The sequence below is a fragment of the Nerophis ophidion genome, linkage group LG09 (assembly GCF_033978795.1).
Source record: "Nerophis ophidion isolate RoL-2023_Sa linkage group LG09, RoL_Noph_v1.0, whole genome shotgun sequence".
Classification (NCBI taxonomy): Eukaryota; Metazoa; Chordata; class Actinopteri; order Syngnathiformes; family Syngnathidae; genus Nerophis; species Nerophis ophidion.
The window spans coordinates 49,477,766-49,497,954 of NC_084619.1; the positions used below are offsets into that span (position 1 = coordinate 49,477,766).

Genomic DNA, 20,189 nt, shown 5'->3' on the forward strand with positions numbered 1-20,189 from the left:
TGAGTACCTTGAAGGTAGAAAAGCACTATACAAGCACAACCCATTTACCATTTTTAAAGATGTCCATGTTATTGCCTATAACGTAGGGAAATTGAGTACTATATTGATTACTGTTGATTTTTGCAAGTTTCCCACTCAGAACGATATAAACCAGGGTGTCAAACGTACGACCCGGTTTTATCCGGCCTGCGGGATGAGTTTGCTAAGTATACAAATTAACCTGAAATTTTTGAATGAAAGAAACAGCTCTTCTACATGGATGTTGCAATAGCAATTATTTGTATCTCTGTAGATCAGGGGTCGGCAAACCGCGGCTCCGGAGCCGCATGCGGCTATCACTCTAATGTGGCTAAGCTGCATACTTGCCGACCTCCCCATTTTTCCGGAAGGTTTCCGGATTTCAATGCCTCTCCCTGAAAGCTCCCGAGGATAATATTCTCAGATTTCCATCCGGACAACAATGTTGAGGGCGTGCCGTGATGACAATAACATTAACGCTCTCTAGAACATGCAGTCGTGTGCGCCTTCATACCATGCCAACTGAGTGCCAGCCGGTCACATGTAGTGTGCGGCTGCTGTTATCACGCTCAAGTGACTGCAAGGCATACTTGTTCAACAGCCATACAGGTCACACTGAGGGTGGCCGAATAAACAACTTTAACACTCTTACTTATATGTGCCACACTGTGAACCCACACCAACCAAGAATGACAAACACATTTCGGGAGAACAGCCGCACTGTAACACAACAGAACAAATACCCAGAATCCCATGCATCCCTAACTCTTCCAGGCTACATTATACACCTCCGCCCCTCTGTGCGCCGGTTGAGGTGGGCGGGGTTGGGGTGTATAATGTAGCCCAGAAGAGTTAGTAATGCATGGGATTCTGGGTATTTGTTCTGTTGTGTTTATGTTGTGTTACGGTGCGGATGTTATCCCGAAACGTGTGTGTCATTCTTGTTTGGTGTGGGTTCATAGTGTGGCGCATATAAGTAAGAATGTGTAAAAGTTGTTTATTCGGCCACCCCTCAGTGTGACCTGTAAGGCTATTGAACACGTATGCATTGCAGTCACTTACGTGTGTCTGCAGAAGCCACATACAATATGTAAATGGGCTGACAAGCTGTTTGTTATGTTTGTAGAGGGTGTTAAGCGCAATGTCATCACAGAACGCCCTTAATATTGTCGTTTGGGTGAAAATCAGAAGACATTCGAGAGAACAGTTGCCCTGAAATTAGGGTGTCTCCAGGATAAATTGGGATGGTCGGCAATTGTGATGTTGTCAAGCGGCATTCAATTAAAACTCGCAGGCCGCACTAATATAACATTTTCATATAAAGGTGAGGGCCGTGTGTTTGAGACCCCTGGTTAATACATAGCACAAAGCAAAAAAAAAACTTTGTACGCTGTGTTATTTCATTTTAAATTTCAAAAGAGTTTAGTGGCTCTCATTGTTTTCTTTATTTTGTGAAACGGATCAAAATGGCTCTCTGAGTGGTAAAGGTTGGTGACCCCTGCTGTAGATGGTACTTATGTACAAAATAAACCACATGATGTTAGTACATCAATCGAGGAAAATGATGAAACTACATACATAGCATACTGTAATTTGATTTTGATATTTTTTTATCTTGATTGATTGAAAATGAACACTAACGAGTTGACTTATGAACATTATCACATCATTCATTCAGAAAGTATAAATAACGACAAATAAAGATAGAGTACTATTAACCGCAACATGTAAGTGTAAAAAAACAACAACATTATGATTTGTACATTTTCAGAAAGTGCTTCTTCTATTTTTAAACACAGAAAACTATTTGGAAGGTGTCTTTATTTTTAAGTTATCTTGCAGGGATTTTACCAGTCCGGCCCACTTGGGAGTAGATTTTTGTCCATGTGGCCCCTGATCTCAAATTAGTTTGACACCTTTGATATAAACAGTCCAGAATTTTTATGGTAGGTATTTGTAACAAAGATAGACAGAATGAACAAAAGCCTTCCAACAAACTTTGAGAGAAACTTTGCCTTCTTCAACAACAACACCTCGTGGGATCGCTATCTATTATCTATTGGGGACGGCGTGGCGAAGTTGGGAGAGTGCCCGTGCCAGCAAACTGAGGGTTACTTGTTCAATCCCCACCTTCTACCATCCTAGCCACGTCCTTTGTGTCCTTGAGCAAGACACTTCACCCTTGCACCAGATGGGTCCTGGTTAGCACCGTGCATGGCAGTTCCCGCCATCAGTGTGTGAATGTGTGTGTGAATGTGGAAATAGTGTCAAAGCGCTTAGAGTTCCTTAAAATGGTAGAAAAGCGCTATACAAGTACAACCCATTTACCATTTATTACAGCAAAGTGTGTTACTCTAATTGTATTGGTGCCAACTTCTTTGACAAGTTCATTAAACCAGTGGTTGTCAAATGGGGGTACGCGTACCCCTGGTGGTACTTGAAGGTATGTCAAGGGGTACGTGACATTTTTTTTTAAATATTGTAAAAATAGCAACAATTCACAAATCCTTTATAAATATATTTATTGAATAATACTTCAACAAAATATGAATGTAAGTTCATAAACTCTTAAAAGAAATGCAACAATGGAATATTCAGTGTTGACAGCTAGATTTTTTGTGGACATGTTCCATAAATATTGATGTTAAAGATTTCTTTTTTTGTGAAGAAATGTTTAGAATTAGATGGATCTCTATTACAATCCCCAAAGAGGGCGCTTTAAGTTGATGATTACTTCTATGTGTAGAAATCTTTATTTATAATTGAATCACTTCTTTATTTTTCAACAAGTTTTTAGTTATTTTTATATCTTTTTTTCCAAATAGTCCAAGAAGGACCACTACAAATGAGCAATATTTTGCACTGTTATACAATTTAATAAATCAGAAACTGATGACATAGTGCTTTATTTTATTTCTTTATCTCTTTTTGTCAACCAAAAATGGTTTGCTCTGATTATGGGGTACTTGAATTAAAAAAATGTTCACAGGGGGTACATCACTGAAAAAAGGTTGAGAACCACTGCATTAAAAAACTCCTTCCTTGTAATTATTGCTTGGTGCCTCACTTTCTTGACTCAGCAGGCACAGAACATTGATGCAACGTTGATTATCCATATATGTCCTTGAAAAATTACTTTGAAGAAGGATGCAAAATAGTTTTATAGGTTGATTGGCAACACTAAATTGGCCCTAGTGTGTGAATGTGAGTGTGAATGTTGTCTGTCTATCTGTGTTGGCCCTGCGATGAGGTTGCGACTTGTCCAGGGTGTACCCCGCCTTCCGCCCTATTGTAGCTGAGGTAGGCGCCAGCGCCCCCCGCGACCCCAAAAGGGAATACGCAGTAGAAAATGGATGGATGTATATTGAGACTACATTGATGTCCAACGTTTGATCCACATTGTTAGTGGGTAAATTAATCAATCAATGGTCAAATCATTGTCACAACCTTGCATTAAATAAACACCAAAAAGCATGTTGATTCAACGTTGTATTTGTATCGTAGAATAATGGTTGAGAAATGACCAAAATTCAATGGTTAATCAACGTCAGAACCCAACATTGATTAGATATGGTCAAAACCATGTTGTTTCAGAGCTATCATTAAGTTTCTCAACGCCAGGACCTGATTAAACAACACCCTACTCAGTGGCCTAGTGGTTAGAGTGTCCGCCCTGAGATCGGTAGGTCATGAGTTCAAATCCTGGCCGAGTCATACCAAAGACTATAAAAATGGGAGTCATTAGCTCCCTGCTTGGCACTCAGCATCAAGGGTAGGAATTGGGGGTTGAATCACCAAAAATTATTCCCGGGCGCGGCCATCGCTGCTGCTCACTGCTCACCTCGCAGGTGGTGATCAAGGGTGATGGGTCAAATCCAGAGAATAATTTCGTCACATCTAGTGTGTGTGTGTGACAATTATTGGTACTTTAACATTAAACAAGATCTCAACGTTGTTTTAATGTCTTGTGCCTGCTGGGTAGATTAATCTTTACCCTCTGAGGTAAAATCCAGAATTGAACTCCAGAACATTTTTTTTTATGTTGTTTTGTATTTCTTTTATTTCTGAATCATTGTGACAGCAATGGTGTTGTTTATTTGGGCTGGGAAATTTTTTTTGTTACATAAACTTTGTAATTGTGAAAAATACGGATAATTGTCAAACAAATGTATTCTGTTAAACCAGTGGTCACCAACCTTTTTGTATCCTCGGACCGGTCAACGCTTAATAATTTGTCCCGCGGCCTGGGTGGGATGGCGGGGCGGGGGGGTATCCTTTTTTTTTCCTTTTTTTTTTCTTTGCCATGTAAAAGGGACGTTTTTGTCATGAAAAATTTAGGTTTTTGTGATTGGTGCACTAATTGTAAGTGTATATTGTGTTTTTATGTTGATTTAATAAGAATAAAAAAACATATATACATTTTTTTTTTTAATAAAAATTAATAAAAAATTCTTCTGCAGCCCGGTACCAATCGGGCCACGGCCCGGTACGGGGCCTCGGCCCGGTGGTTGGGGATCACTGTGTTAAACCACTAATGGTAACATAAGCTAGCCAAAGGTGTTATTATATTTTTTGCTTTGAAAAATGTAACTGTGAGCAAGTTGCAAGCAGCACCTTTAAATTCAGCATTATTCTACACAATTTATATTATTCTTCCTGCTAAAGCCAAAGACATTATAAATATCTATCTAAACTGGAGTGTGTTTTGAAAGAATGCCGGAAATGCAACATTTGGCTAATTGACAAAAATAGATGTATGACATGAAAAATAAGGATAAGGGATGTGAAAGGTACTCATCCCGTTTAAAAGCGGCACATGGTTAAGGTCTGTGGTTTGTGCTTTTAAATGGAATTCAGATTATTTTTATGGGACAGTTATCTTTGTGGAGCTTAAGTGCTTACCAATAAGCTGTATAGACTAATGTTACAGTGTATGTGTTGGTGTTATTGTAAAACAAGGGATTTACAGCAGATGTGGACATGTCGAATACGATTTGGCTAGACAGGGCATATTTTTTAGAAAGTACAAGAGATTTCAATAACTTCATACAACCAGTGAAGCTTCAAAACTTTTTAACTGGCCCTACAGGTACCAATCTTAAGTATTTTTTAGCAGTTATCAGTGCTTTATTGCATGCATGGTATGTGTGATCATGTGAAAAGTCTGCTCCATTATACAGGTGGCTCGGATTAGCTGCAAAACTGTTTTCAGAAACTTCCACCCTCAAGTCTTCTCGGGCTACCTGGTATATTTCTGCTAAGGAATCAGCCTGTTTGCCAACATCAATGAGGCAGGCAATTTGTTCTGTGAGGTCTTGTCGTGTGGTTAATAAACATGCCAATACGAAAATGTTGAGACAGTTTGACTGAGAGCGAACTGTGCTCCTTCAACAAAAATATACAGTCTGCGGCTGGCACAGATTTATGTGTCTCTGGCGAATATCACAGCAAATCACAAGAAGATTGTTGCAAGCTGTTCACAAGGCTGAATCTGATTATTTTAAGAGTAATTTTCTCTTTGTGGCTCTGATGAAAAATTCCCCAATCATGAAAACAATGAAAGACCAGGAAAAAAAAATGGCTGGCCATTTTTCACAGACAGACGGTCTATGCTTGGCCTTTTTTAATGGATATTATTAAAAAAAAAATATATATGCAAATTTAGGTTTTATTTCTGAATTATCATATGGTGTCCTACAGCCGCAAATTTTCATCACTTGCTGTTGCATCCTACGCACAACTGCGCACGCACGCGCACGCGCACGCGCACGCGCACACGCACACACACATACACACACACACACACACACACACACACACACACACACACACACACACACACACACACACACACACACACACACACACACACACACATACACATATACACACACACACTGTGTGGATGAACTGTGGAGGTTGGACCTAAACCAAAAAAAATGGAAATCCTCTTTTATGTCTTTCTTGGCATTGTATACCCAGTCCCGATTTTGCTCTCCACAAAATATAATACTACAAACCCCGTTTCCATATGAGTTGGGAAATCGTGTTAGATGTAAATATAAACGGAATACAATGATTTGCAAATCATTTTCAACCCATATTCAATTGAATGCACTACCAAGACAAGATATTTGATGTTCGAACTCAATAGGTTTATTTTTTTTTTTGCAAATAATAATTAACTTAGAATTTCATGGCTGCAACACGTGCCAAAGTAGTAGGGAAAGGGCATGTTGACCACTGTGTTACATCACCTTTTGTTTGAACAACAGTCAAACGTTTGGGAACTGAGGAAACTAATTGTTGAAGCTTTGAAAGTGAAATTCTTTCCCATTCTTGTTTTATGTAGAGCTTCAGTTGTTCAACAGTCCGGGGTCTCCGCTGTCGTATTTTATGCTTCATAATTCGCCACACATTTTCAATGGGAGACAGGTCTGGACTGCAGGCGGGCCAGGAAAGTACTCGCACTCTTTTTTTACGAAGCCACTCTGTTGTAACACATGCTGAATGTGGCTTGGCATTGTCTTTCTGAAATAAGCAGGGGCGTCCATGAAAGAGACGGCGCTTAGATGGCAGCATATGTTGTTCCAAAACCTGTATGTACCTTTCAGCCTTAATGGTGCCTTCACAGATGTGTCAGTTACCCATGCCTTGGGCACTAATGCACCCCCATACCATCACAGATGCTGGCTTTTGAACTTTGCGTCGATAACAGTCTGGATAGTTCGCTTCCCCTTTGGTCCGGATGACACGATGTCGAATATTTCCAAAAACAATTTGAAATGTGGACTCGTCAGACCACAGAACACTTTTCCACTTTGTATCAGTCCATCTTAGATGATCTCGGGACCAGAGAAGCCGGCGGCGTTTCTGGATGTTGTTGATAAATGGCTTTCGCTTTGCATAGCAGAGTTTTAACTTGCACTTACAGATGTAGTGACGAACTGTATTTAGTGACAGTGAAGTGTTTTTGAGCCCATGTGGTGATATGCTTTAGCGATTGATGTCGGTTTTTGATAAAGTTCCGTCACAGTCATTCAATGTTGGTTTCCGGCCATGCCGCTTACGTGGATTGATTTCTCCAGATTCTCTGAACCTTTTGATGATATTATGGACCATAGATAATGAAATCTCTAAATTTCTTTTAATTGCACTTTGAGAAACGTTGTTCTTAAACTGTTTGACTATTTGCTCATGCAGTTGTGGACAAAGGGGTGTACCTCACCCCATCCTTTCTTGTGAAAGACTGAGCATTTTTAGGGAAGCTGTTTTTATACCCAATCATGGCACCACCTGTTCACAATTAGCCTGCACACCTGTGGGATGTTCCAAATAAGTGTTTGATGAGCATTCCTCAAATTTATCACAATTTATTGCCACCTTTCCCAACTTCTTTGTCACGTGTTGCTGGCATCAATTCTAAAGTAGATGATTATTTGCAAAAAAAAAATGGTTATCAGTTTGAACATCAAATATGTTGTCTTTGTAGCATATTCAACTGAATATGGGTTGACAACGATTTGTAAATCATTTTATTCCATTTATATTTACATCTAACACAATTTCCCAACTCATATGGAAACTGGGTTTGTATTAGTGCTGCCGCTACTGTCCGATCGACCAGTCCCCAGTGTAAGTCATGCCCGTCCTGGGCTGAAAGTTGTTTATTTTATTTATCTATTTATTTATTACATCGGAGCAGGTGCAAATAAGATGATCAATAATTAAAACAAAGGCATGTTGACGAAGACGATAAAAGAAGTAACTGACATGTTAAACCTCCCAGGGGTCGAACAAGGGGATGGGTCAAATGCAGAGGACACATTTCGCCACAACTAGTGTGTGTGTGACAATCATTGGTACTTTAACTTAAAAGAATAAATACGATACGAAAACGTTGACAGAAACAAAATCCAATCATATTTAATTTTGTCTCGTCGATTGGTGGGACAAATTTGAAATATATCCAATCACAGCTCTTTAATAGTTATAGGAGCCAATCAGATGCCTTTCCTTGTCGGATAAAGAAGTCACCTTGAAAACCAAATTGTGTGTATTTAACATGCTCCACGACGTAATATGTGTGCACCTGGGAGACATTTAACACGACGCATTTAATTTTACAGCTATGATGCCATTAATAGGCGAGTCATCAATTGTGACATCCACACAGCTGCTAGTCAAATCCATCATTTGATGCTATCGTTGTTTTCCCGTGTCAAAAATGAATTCTTGCTCCCACGTATACCACTTTCGGGCTTTGTCTGTCTACAACGGATTACTAACTACGTGTGAGACAAACACTTATATTTGTGGTTCTCTTCAGCATATGTGTTTGACATTATTTAAGCTGTAATTGTGCCCAAAAAATTACAGAGTTGGCCATTTTCATAGTAATAATGAGATTATAAAGGACTGTTATTGATCCCATGTTGATGTGCTTAAACCTTGTTCTAGTTTAGAAGCTACATACAATAATAACTGCTCTATGCTTATGCACATAATAAATATTAAACAAGCAGTTGGATGTATTCATTCAGGAGAGTTACATATATGATAAAGTACATACTGTACTGTTTACATGTTGAAGTATCATTTATACCCATAAGAGAGTTACATATATGATAATAAAGTACACATAGTTCTGTTTACTTGTTGAAGTACCCTTTAAAAGCTGATATCAACCCCGAACAACATGTTAGTGATTCAAAATAATATTTTGATACTGGCACGTCATCTGTACATTTCCTAAGGTTATTCAAGTAATGTATACACAGATGAGATGTGTTAATATCAAAATATTGCTGTGCACCTATTTTTGGCAACCAAGAATACATTGATTTAACAAATACATCCAAACACTTGATTAATATGTATTATGTGCATGAACGAAGAGCAGTTAACATTGTATGTAACTTTTAAACAAGAGAGACAACATTGGATCTACAACAGTTCTTTACAATTAATACTACAGAAATGGCCAATTATTTTTTACTTTCGGACACGATAAAGGCCTAAATAATTTTAAACACATACGTGGAGAGGCGGAGCCGACTGTCCGACAGAGAGGCAGGGCACACCGGAGCCCGGCCCAAGATGGCGGCGAGGAGGTGGGGATGGCGAGCGAGCGGCGAGGCGGGGCGTGCCGGGAGCGACGCCACATTTGAGATCAGGTGCGTGGTTCGCGCACCTGTAGACTATTAATGAATCCTCTCGCACTGTCTAAAGGGGCGGCAGCCGTGAACGTCGGGGAGAGAGGCGGAGAGACAACGACAGAACAAAACGAAGTGAATGCAACCCGGAAGAGAGCGACAGCGAGTGGCAGACGACGCGGGCGACTGAAAAGCAACCCGAAAAAGAGTTTTCTTATTGGAAAATAAAGAAAGTCAAAGCTGCTCAAAGCCATGTCCTTACTTGGTGGTCCCTAGAACCCGCACGACAGCAAGAGACCTTCACGACATATTTTCACGATAACCACGAGTAAGTGTTTGTCTTAGTTGTCAACGGCCAAAGCCCCAGAATTGCGGCTTTACCGAGCATGTGCGCTCACCGCAGCGGGAATCGTTTTTCGATAGGAGGCCCCCATGAAAAAATGTAATGCCCCCTTAAATGTTTTTCTGCAGCCAGGTCTACGCTCGACTCCCTTGGGCTCGGGCTCATGGTAGCAGAGTGACGCCAGAGAGACATTAAGATGACTAAAAACACATCTCTGCCCAAATGTATATTTTTGGGGAAATATCTTGGGGGGGAAAAAAAAGGAGATTTATAATCTTTACTAAAAGAAGAACAGATAGCTGCTTACACATCCTCTTGCTTTCTGTAACATCGAGAAAATAAATAAAATGAGTCAACTTGAAGTATGTCTCACTATAAGTACTGTGAAGGAGCCCCGAATTGTTTTTATTTTCATGTATGCAATATTACCGGGTTTCTCGATAGGTAGCCCTATATTATGTGGGATCAGCTAACCGATGTGGATATGTGTAAGATATGTGTAATAGCACAATGTATGTAAGTATTATTGTAGCAAAATTATTTGCAAATGCATATCTCAATCTGCGTGTCTGTAAACCAATATGTCTGTATACTAAAATGTGTACTAATGTGTGTGCTGCGCGAGCGTTGTCGGTCCGTATTATTATTTGTCCGTAGGTAAGAAAAAAAAAAAAAATCTGTCAAAATCTTCACAAATTACTTTTTGCTACATTTCTGCAGAGTAAGAGTTGTGAGTCTGTGCAGCAATTCGAAGTTGTAAAAAGAGTTGTCTCTGTAACTTCACCTTGTTTTTTCTTTATTCTCACCACTAGTTGGCGCCCTGTACCCACTCACACACCTGTTGGTGTTGAAGCCAAGAGCCAACAATTATAACGAACTTTCCGTCACTTTTTGTAAATAAAAGTTAATGTTTTAGCAATAGTTGTCAGAAGTACTTTGTACTCAAATAAGTTATCAGTAATTTAATGGCATATAGCGACCAAAATGATCACGTTTCTTCCGTCGGGGGGTAGATCGGCTGACTACTTTTTCTGGCTGGCTGAAATAGTGTAAATTCTTTTATAACATGTTTTGGTCAACACCTGGATAAAAGAATGGCTGAATATTACATTATATTAACCAAACAAATAATCAATCAATCAAAATTTATTTATATAGCCCTTAATCACAAGTGTCTCAAAGGTCTGCACAAGCCACAAGGACTAATAAAGAAGGTTCAAACATTGCCATGCAGCAACATGAAGACCATTAACGTGTACAACATGTAATGTACAGAATATCAGAAGCACTTATTCGGGTAGAAATATCAAAGATTACAGCTGGGATAGGCTCTAGCCCCCCGCGACTCCAAAAGAAACAAGCGGTAAAAAATAGATGGATGAATATTAACAAAAATCACTGACAAACAAAGCATGATCATAAAAATCCACATTTTGTGTTATCCATGCGTGAAACTGTTATCTAAACATGGATGTGTAGCTCCTCCTCTGAATGCAAGTGCTCCTAGAGCAGGAATACAAATTCTGTATTGCTACAAAATTTGACAGGACACCAACACACAGTAGGCAACTCTTTTAAATTGTCTTTAAATCATGTTTGTGTTGAGCTGTTTAAAAAAGCATAAAGTTTAAAACACATTTCATTAACGCAAATTAATTGTCTGTTCATGGTGTTAAAACTTGAAAACTATCTGTTTTATTAATGATGAAAAATTATGTATATCTGCTACATCGCGATTAATTTTGAGTTAACTATGACAAAGCAATTAATCACAATTAAATATTTTAATCGTTTGACAGCCCTAATACATATACATATACACACACGTATATGTGTGTACATGCATTTTTACTGACCAATATGGCCCCCCAAGTCAAAATAATTGCCCATGTCTGTTTAGCGTATAGATTTTTGTAAATGTACGGTAATTACTAAAAGAGTATTGACAGTTAAGCGAAAATCAATTTTGAATTGAAATGTTACCACAAGAATCAAAAACGAATCATGAGTTGCTAAAATATTCTCATCCCTTATCAAATCTGCCAGATCCTTTCTTTTTCATTGTTGTATTTTTTTGTCATTGTCAAAGATGGAATGCACTAGAAATAAATGTGCTAATAATATCTACCTTTTACAGAACAAGCCTCCTCTTGTGACACCTGTTGCGTGGCAATCTCATCCTCGACCATTTCAAGTCTGTGTTGTCTTTGGCCTCTCTGACGTTCTCTCAGCGCTCTTTTCAAATTGGTCACCCACGCTTGATAAGCCAACTAGAAAAGGTACACATCTACGTCAATGAAAACACATCATTTGCCAATGTACAAGACAAAAATGAATCCTGAGAACATGTTTGTCCAACCTGATAAGCCGTCTGTTTCTGAGGCTTCTGCTCTTCAGTCAATTGTTCCTGTTCACTTTCGCTATCGGATTCAAACAGGTAGTACTCTCCTGAGTGCAGGACTGTGGGTGAAGCACATACAATACAATTCTATCTTCTTTGCCATCTAAAAGTTGAAATACAGTGAAGACTACATATGTTGTTTCTTATAGTAGCAATTGTGTGTGTATGTTATACCTGTTGCATGGTTCAAACATGACTGAGAACAACCCTTTCTCTCTGTCTTAGTTTCTAGGAGGGCACACACACACACATACACACACACACACACACAAACACACACACACACACACGAGTTATAGGCTACTTCATAGTGTTTATGCTGTATATTTAATGTCATTGATAATGGAGTTTATCTGCCTGATGAGGCATGTAATTAGCAGGAGACCAAGCTTGAAGACAACACACAAACTCTGTCCAACAATTTTTCTTTTTCAATTGGGGTGCATTAGTTTCTTACCAGGATTTTCATTCTGGGCGTTGTCATCAATAATTGTGTGTCCATTTCTGTACTTCTGTTGTTTGGAAAGGATTCTTTGCATTCTGGAACATAAAACAAGAAGAGTAATAAATATGTACCTATACTGCATTGATACAATGTTGATTATACAAACCCTGTTTCTATATGAGTTGGGAAATTGTGTTAGATGTAAATATAAACGGAATAGAATGATTTGCAAATCATTTTCAACCCATATTCAGTTGAATATGCTACAAAAACAACATATTTGATATTCAAACTGATAAACATTTTTTTTTTGTGCAAATAATCTTTAACTTTAGAATTTCATGCCAGCAACACGTGACAAAGAAGTTGGAAAATGTGGCAGTAAATACTGATAAAGGTGAGGAATGCTCATCAAACACTTATTTGGAACATCCCACAGGTGTGCAGGCTAATTGGGAACAGGTGGGTGCCATGATTGGGTATAAAAGCAGCTTCCGTGAAATGCTCAGTCATTCACAAACAAGGCCGGGGCGAAGGTCCCCACTTTGTCAACAAATGCGTGAGCAAATAGTCAAACAGTTTAAGAACAACATTTCTCAAAGGTCTGTTGCAAGGAATTTAGGAATTTCACCATCTACGGTCCGTAATACCATCAAACGGTTCGGAGAATCTGGAGAAATCACTTAACATAAGCGATGATATAACGGACTTTCGTTCCCTCAGAAGGTAATGCATCAAAAAGCGACATCAGTGTGTAAATGATATCACCACATGGGCTCAGGAACACTTCAGAAAACCACTGTCAGTAACTACAGTTTGTCGCTACACCTGTAAGTGCAAGTTAAAGCTCTATTATGCAAAGCCAAAGCCATTTAAAACGACACGCAGAAACGCCGCCGGCTACTCTGGGTCCGAGCTCAGTTAAAATGATGCAAAGTGGAAAAGTGTTCTGTTATCTGACGAGTCCACATTTCAAATAGTTTTTTGGAAACGATGAACGTTGTGTCCTCCGGACCAAAGAGGAAAAGAACCATCAGGACTGTTCTAAGTGCAAAGTTCAAAAGCCAGCATCTGTGATGGTATGGGGCTGTATTAGTGCCCAAGGCATGGGTAACTTACACATCTGTGATGGCACCATTAATGCTGAAAGGTACATACAGGTTTTGGAGCAACATATGTTGCCATCCAAGCAACGTTATCATGGACGCCCCTGCTTATTTCAGCAAGACAATACCAAGTCACTTCTTACAGCAGCGTGGCTTCATAGTAAAAGAGTGCGGTTACTAGACTGGCCTGCCTGTAGTCCAGACCTGTCTCCCATTGAAAATGTGTGGCGCAATATGAAGCCTAAAATACCACAACAGAGACCCCGGACTGTTGAACAACTTAAGCTGTACATAAAACAAGAATGGGAAAGAATTCCACCTGAAAAGCTTCAAAAATGTGCCTCCTTAGTTCCCAAAGGTTTATTGAGTGTTGTTAAAAGAAAAGGTGATGTAACACAGTGGTGAACATGCCCTTTCCCAACTACATGTGTTGCAGCCATGAAATTCTAAGTTAATTATTATTTGCAAAAAAAAAATAAAGTTTATGAGTTTGAACATCAAATATCTTGTCTTTGTAGCATATTCAACTGAATATGGGTTTAAAAGGATTTGCAAATCATTGTATTCTGTTTATATTTACATCTAACACAATTTCCCAACTCATATGGAAACGGGGTTTGTACATACATTCCCTTTATAAAACTGACTTTATGGCAACCTTGTAAATTGTATTTGTAAATTGAGAATGTTGGTGTCAACGTTGGATCCACGTTGTTGGTTGGGAAATCACCAAATTTCAATGGTCAAATTAACGTAACAACCTGACATCGAATAAACATTGTCAAAAAGCATGTTGTTTTAACGTTGTATTTGTCCTCTAATGACCAATGACCAATATTCAATGGTAAAAGTAACATCAGAACCCAACAAGCATTTTGTTCCAACGTTAGGTTTGAGTTGCTCAATGTCAGGACCTGATTCTTCCAGTTTTTAATGCTGTTTTAATGACTTGTACCTGTTGGGTAGCTAAGCATTCTCGAAAAGTAGAATAAAATGCATACATCTACTAGATGTTTTTTTATTCTTACTGTTAGTAATAGTAACTTAAAAGTTCAGGACACTATTTCGATGTAACTCTTACGAGTATTAATAATATTCAAGGAGATTTAGCTCATGAAACACCTAAAATGGCACAAAATGTTGTATCCGAGGTCTCAGTTTTAGCCCAACATGATCTACAGGAATGGGATAATGTACATAATAATGTCAATGGAATAGGATATAAATATAGTAGGTTATAAATAGCACATGTTAATAAGAATAATTAATCGATAACATACAAAAAATAAATTACAGAATAAATTGTGCTCTGTAGTGCAAATAGAATGTAAAAACAATAACAGCAAATCAAATCAAATAAAAGCCAATTTTAGCATATTTTGGGCACATGTGCTGTGTTTACAGTATTTGTATGCACTTGTGTGATATGATTGGATTGACCAATAAAGCTTTTTTGTTGATATATTTTTGTTTTTCCTCCCACAATTATTACAGGGTAGAGCTGTGGTCCAGCAAATTATTCCAAAAAAAATAAAACCCAACATTTTTTTACCCTCTCTATCAAGAATTCTCAACATATTTTGCTCAACACTGATGTTTGAAAACTTACGATCTCTTGAGCTGGGATAGGGATTTTTTCTCAGCCTTTTGGTATAATTTCATGTTTTTCATTATGGTGGCATTGAAGAGCTCAAATCCCCTGCAAAAGATTGTGTAATTACACATGAGAGTAGGGGGTAGGAGGTAGAGTGGTGAACGGGTGGCGGGGGAGATTAGCTTGCATCTAATTTAAAATGACGAATACACATTATGCCAAATTACATAATAGCCATAGAATCCCTTTATCATGACATATTTTTCAATTATTAGTTAGAAAACATCAAGAGTAGGCAGTACGATATAAACTTCACATGGACTGTAGTGAATAATGTCCCTTTGTAAAGAAAAGGAGTCTTATCTGACACCCCATGTTGAGGTTTTGTTTTTTACTTAAGCGAACCAATAAATACATCGGGGGAAATTGTTCCCATTTTTCACCAATGGGCTGCAACCATATTGTAAGTAGAGCACCCGATTGCAAAAATAAGAAACAGGAGGAAGAGACAAAAAATGAGAATTTAGCAATTTATTGAAAACTTTATTTTTCTATTCCAGGCGGTTTATTACTTAATAATTTTTTTTGCAAATCTGGCTTTCATGTAATTTTTTGTCCTAACAGCAAATGCAAAAAGGTTTTTTTTCTTTGAAGTTTGCATGTTTGTTCAGCAACTCAAGCAAGGTGTCTTGCGAGGTGCCATTCTTGCCCAAGTTAGATGACAGGGTTCTAACTTTCCCTAGAATTAAAAATGGTTATCAAGTCACACACCAATTAATTCCAGACACGACTTGACTACGATAACTCTTCTGTCACGTGGTACTCCACAGTGGTCAAAAGCTTCTGTCACGTGGTACTCCACAGTGGTCAAAAGCAGATAAGCACTGTGCCTTAATGTTACCCATAATAAAAGGTAAAAATAAACTACATGTGGATAACCTTTACCACTTTTACATTTACATGTAGGTGAGTAAAATGTTCCATTTTCCAAAATATTTTAACTAATTTTCTCATTTTCCATATGTTTTCAACCAACTGGAAAATTGGTTTATAATTTACTGGATTTTCCAGGACGCATGGGAACCCTGAATGCACTGAAGAATGCGTTAAAGAATATCTTGAGAATTATACGAGAAAAAAAGTAAAAAAGCAGACCTCCAAAAATATTGACTTGCGCAATCATCCAAAGAGGTTATGAAGACAGAGGACATTCTTTGACCCAAAAGGCGGCCTTTACTGATGCAAAACCTTAACCCGGTATGTGAATGAGAAGAGCCTAAAAATGGAACTTTACATTGTCAGCTGGTTATGTGGCAATGTGGCAGTGCCTTGTTGAAATAGCCAGCCTACTTTTAAAAAGGAGTGTTAATATTGGTTTTGGTGACACAGAGTTGACAACACCTTGTTAAAGCTGCACTGCTCGGGCTGTTTCTATCCACAACTAATTACTAGGGCTGTGAATATTTGGGCTCCACACGATTCGATTCGATTCATGAGGGTAACAATTCGATTTAGAAATGAGTCTCGATTCAAACCAGTTCTCGATTCAAAATCTAATTTTTTTTAATAACATTGGGTGCTGGTTCCATAATAGACAAACAGCTCCGATAAATTTTCTACGTTACTCAAAAGAAAACTAGTTTTGTTTAACAAAATGCTACCCGTACATTTAGTGAACAAGAGAGAGTAAATATATACAGCAGATATGATTATCTACATCAACAGTATGGTTTGCCTGTGTGGCTGCATTGGACAGATTAAATTAAATTAATTTACAAAAAAATAAAAAATTTTTTTTGCTAGTTTTCTTTCCTAATACTTGGTGGACTGGGAGGAAAACAGCTCGGTGTGGCGTGTGGCAGGCTCAAGACAGCAGGGAACATCCATCCATCCATTTTCTACCGCTTATTCCCTTTCGGGGTTGCGGGGGGCGCTGGCGCCTATCTCAGCTACAATCGGGGGGAAGGCGGGGTACACCCTGGACAAGTCGCCACCTCATCGCAGGGCCAACACAGATAGACAGACAACATTCACACACTAGGGTCAATTTAGTGTTGCCAATCAACCTATCCCCAGGTGCATGTCTTTGGAAGTGGGAGGAAGCCGGAGTACCCGGAGGGAACCCACGCATTCACGGGGAGAACATGCAAACTCCACACAGAAAGATCCCGAGCCTGGATTTGAACCCAGGACTGCAGGACCTTCGTATTGTGAGGCAGACGCACTAACCCCTCTGCCACCGTGAAGCCAGCAGGGAACAATTGAACCCAATTAGTGGTCAAGCTATTTAACCATGCCGATGCAGCATGTTACCGCTGGAGTTTTGTTTCCCTATGTCATTTCCATACTCGCAGTTTCATCTGTATACCAGCTACTCTCCAGTGATCCAGGTCCGCCCAGTTACTCCTAGCTTTGCCTAGCACCGTAGTTTTTTTTTTTAGTTTTTCTATTTTCCTGGTCTGCTTGTTTTCGCCACCATCGCCTTTTATTGTCTGATTTCTGAGTGCCCTCGCAATGAAGACGAAGAGGTTTTGCTTGCAAATTTTCCGCCTCTGCATTTTTTGGGATCCACAACACCCACACGCACCAGCTCTTGTTTCTTCTTTTTGCACTGTGATGGTCTACTTACAACGTTGTTATATTCCACTGACACAAAATGTAAATATTTAAAACCATGCACATGACAACAATAATGTCAATTTAAAAAATATGCATTCAGGAAAGAAATGTCACAACTGCGTTATAATAACTGACCTTGGAATATATTGTGTCTTACCTCGATGCCTGTTTACCAAATGCCTGCAATTCTTCAACTACATGAATGAAATAGCAACTGAGGAAGACCCTTCTTTGCAGCAACAGGAAAACAAAGCAAATACTGTCCCAGATGATCCCAGCTTCTTCTATAGGGAGGCTGCAGTTCTTATCACTTATCATGTTTGCTGTGAAGAAATAAAATAAAATATTCATTAACACACAAACACAAAAATATGTCATTTTTTTGAGTACATGTTTAATTGAAATGAGGAATGTCCCGATGTAACCTTTTCACTTCCGATGCCATACTAATATTGTAGCCTTTACGATACGATATCAACGCAAATCATCCATTTTCTACCACTTGTCCCTTTTGGAATAGCGGGGGTGCTGGTGCCAATCCCAGCTGCACTCGGGCGGAAAGCAGGGTACACCTTGGACAAGTCGTCACCTCATCATTCATAATTTCATTATTTTGTAGTGTGGAATGTTAGAAAAAGCTTGATCAAAAGTTAACTCCACAGTGTGCTCATCAAAAACATCCCACTGCATGTCTCCATTCATCAACCTAAACAGAACTACTGCATGCTCTTCAATACTGTGGCATGCTGTGTAATGGAGTTCTTATGTTACTTAACTCATAATATCACTATATATCTGCCTTAAGCCTGCGATGAGGTGGCGACTTGCCTTCCGCCCGATTGTAGCTGAGATAGGCGCCAGTGCCCCCCGCGACCCCAAAAGGGAATAAGCGGTAGACAATGGATGGATGGATCTGCCTTAAGCCAACTAGCAGGCCTTACTCACAAATCGTGATCTGATTGGCTATTGCAACTGTCTTTCAAATGTTTGTGTCCGTTCACTTACAGTGCATAGATGCCCACATTGTTGATTCTGAAGGCTCTAAGCAGATTTGGGACAGCATGGCAACATAAGCTAGCTGAATTCTGATTGGATAAAAACTCTATAACTTAAAAACAACACCGCTGGAAGGAGCATGATATTACATGAAGAGAATATGAATACTTTTAGATATTTTGGGAAAGTAAATAAAACATTTTTTTTTATCTTGAATTATGATGATAATTTTTTCTGGTTATGTAAGGCCAGCAGAGAAGGCCTTGCTGGCCCTGACGGCACACCACTTCAGTGACCACAAACTTTTATTTAAAGACAAAGCGATCTTGATTGTCACTTTTTCAACATACAGAAAAATTGAAAAAAACGTTTCTCTCTGAACCATGGTGTGAGCTAACTGGGAAAAAAATAATAAATAAAAGATTCAGGTATACAAACATTACAGGATAGTGTGCAAATGTGCATGCAATTTGCAAGAATCTGCATTTTGAAAAAAATCTAAACACTTTTTAAAGCCAGAAAGTACACATTTGATAGGTGTGTCATTTTGCTTTTTTTTTTTCTTCTTTTTTTTACAAATTCAAACAACTGAATGAACATCATCCAATTCTGGTGATTCCGATTTTCCCAGAAGTTGAACATTTAAGTTCCTTTTCTGGAGCTCTTCTAAAACCAAACATTGGTGGTAGTTGCTGTTGTTTTTATTGTATTAATTTTTTTTCTCACTATCTCAATGTGTATCCCCTTTTAAAACAATACAAACCAAGCACAAGCAGAAAATGCTGTTGCTGTCATTAACCCATTATACCCCATTGATTCCTTTATGTTCTATATTCGAGTGGCCTCATTTTAAAAAGGTGTGCGTGAAAACAGATGGTAAAGCCTTCCGTAAGCACAAACCTCAGAAAGTATGTGTGGACAAAACATTCAGATGTGTAAAACCCTGCTGCGCATAATTTTACGCACTCTTCTAATGATAAATTACAACTGCAACAAATAAGATTCTTCCATTATTCCTTCCACAGTCATCTATAAATGGTCATGCTGATTAGCTAATGAATATAGTGATGAGTTTAAGGATAACCTGTTGAATTGCCAATGACGGAAGACAGAAATGGTAACTCCAGAGAAGAAGGCAATCTTTTCAGATTGGTGGTTTTTACGGTTAGCTGCGTAACAATAGTATTTTTGGAGGGCTGGTTAACGTCATTTCAAATTAAAATAATTGTAATTTGAAAGTCAATATTAGACTAATCATAGTGCCAGCTCCATACTTCGTGAGAACTGTTGCCAAGCTGACAAAATGTTCATGCTTTAGTCTTCCGTTTGCCAATTCTTTGTCCAAATAATGTATTATTTATACATTCACGTATTTAATTTGCCAAGAAATGCAAAGCAAACATTCTTTTTCATGACACAAATTTTACAATAGCAATATTCAAAGCTCTTGTGGGCAAGTGGCACGCATACAAGATGATTTCAAAATGTTATTGGCAAACTAAATGTGTTTTT

General features: G+C 38.6%; 1 protein-coding gene across 2 annotated transcripts in view; it reads right to left on the bottom strand.

Annotated features, from left to right (window-relative positions):
* Nucleotides 1-20,189, bottom strand: part of piezo1 (piezo type mechanosensitive ion channel component 1 (Er blood group)) — a 199,556-nt gene that overhangs the window by 39,079 nt on the left and 140,288 nt on the right. For both annotated transcript variants that reach the window (XM_061911144.1, XM_061911143.1), the window contains 6 exons: nucleotides 17,839-18,004; nucleotides 15,078-15,167; nucleotides 12,375-12,457; nucleotides 12,092-12,145; nucleotides 11,876-11,976; nucleotides 11,645-11,786 (listed from right to left, as the gene is read on the bottom strand). In XM_061911144.1, coding sequence (XP_061767128.1) covers nucleotides 11,645-11,786; nucleotides 11,876-11,976; nucleotides 12,092-12,145; nucleotides 12,375-12,457; nucleotides 15,078-15,167; nucleotides 17,839-18,004 — 636 coding nt within the window. The remainder of the gene's footprint in view (nucleotides 1-11,644; nucleotides 11,787-11,875; nucleotides 11,977-12,091; nucleotides 12,146-12,374; nucleotides 12,458-15,077; nucleotides 15,168-17,838; nucleotides 18,005-20,189) is intronic.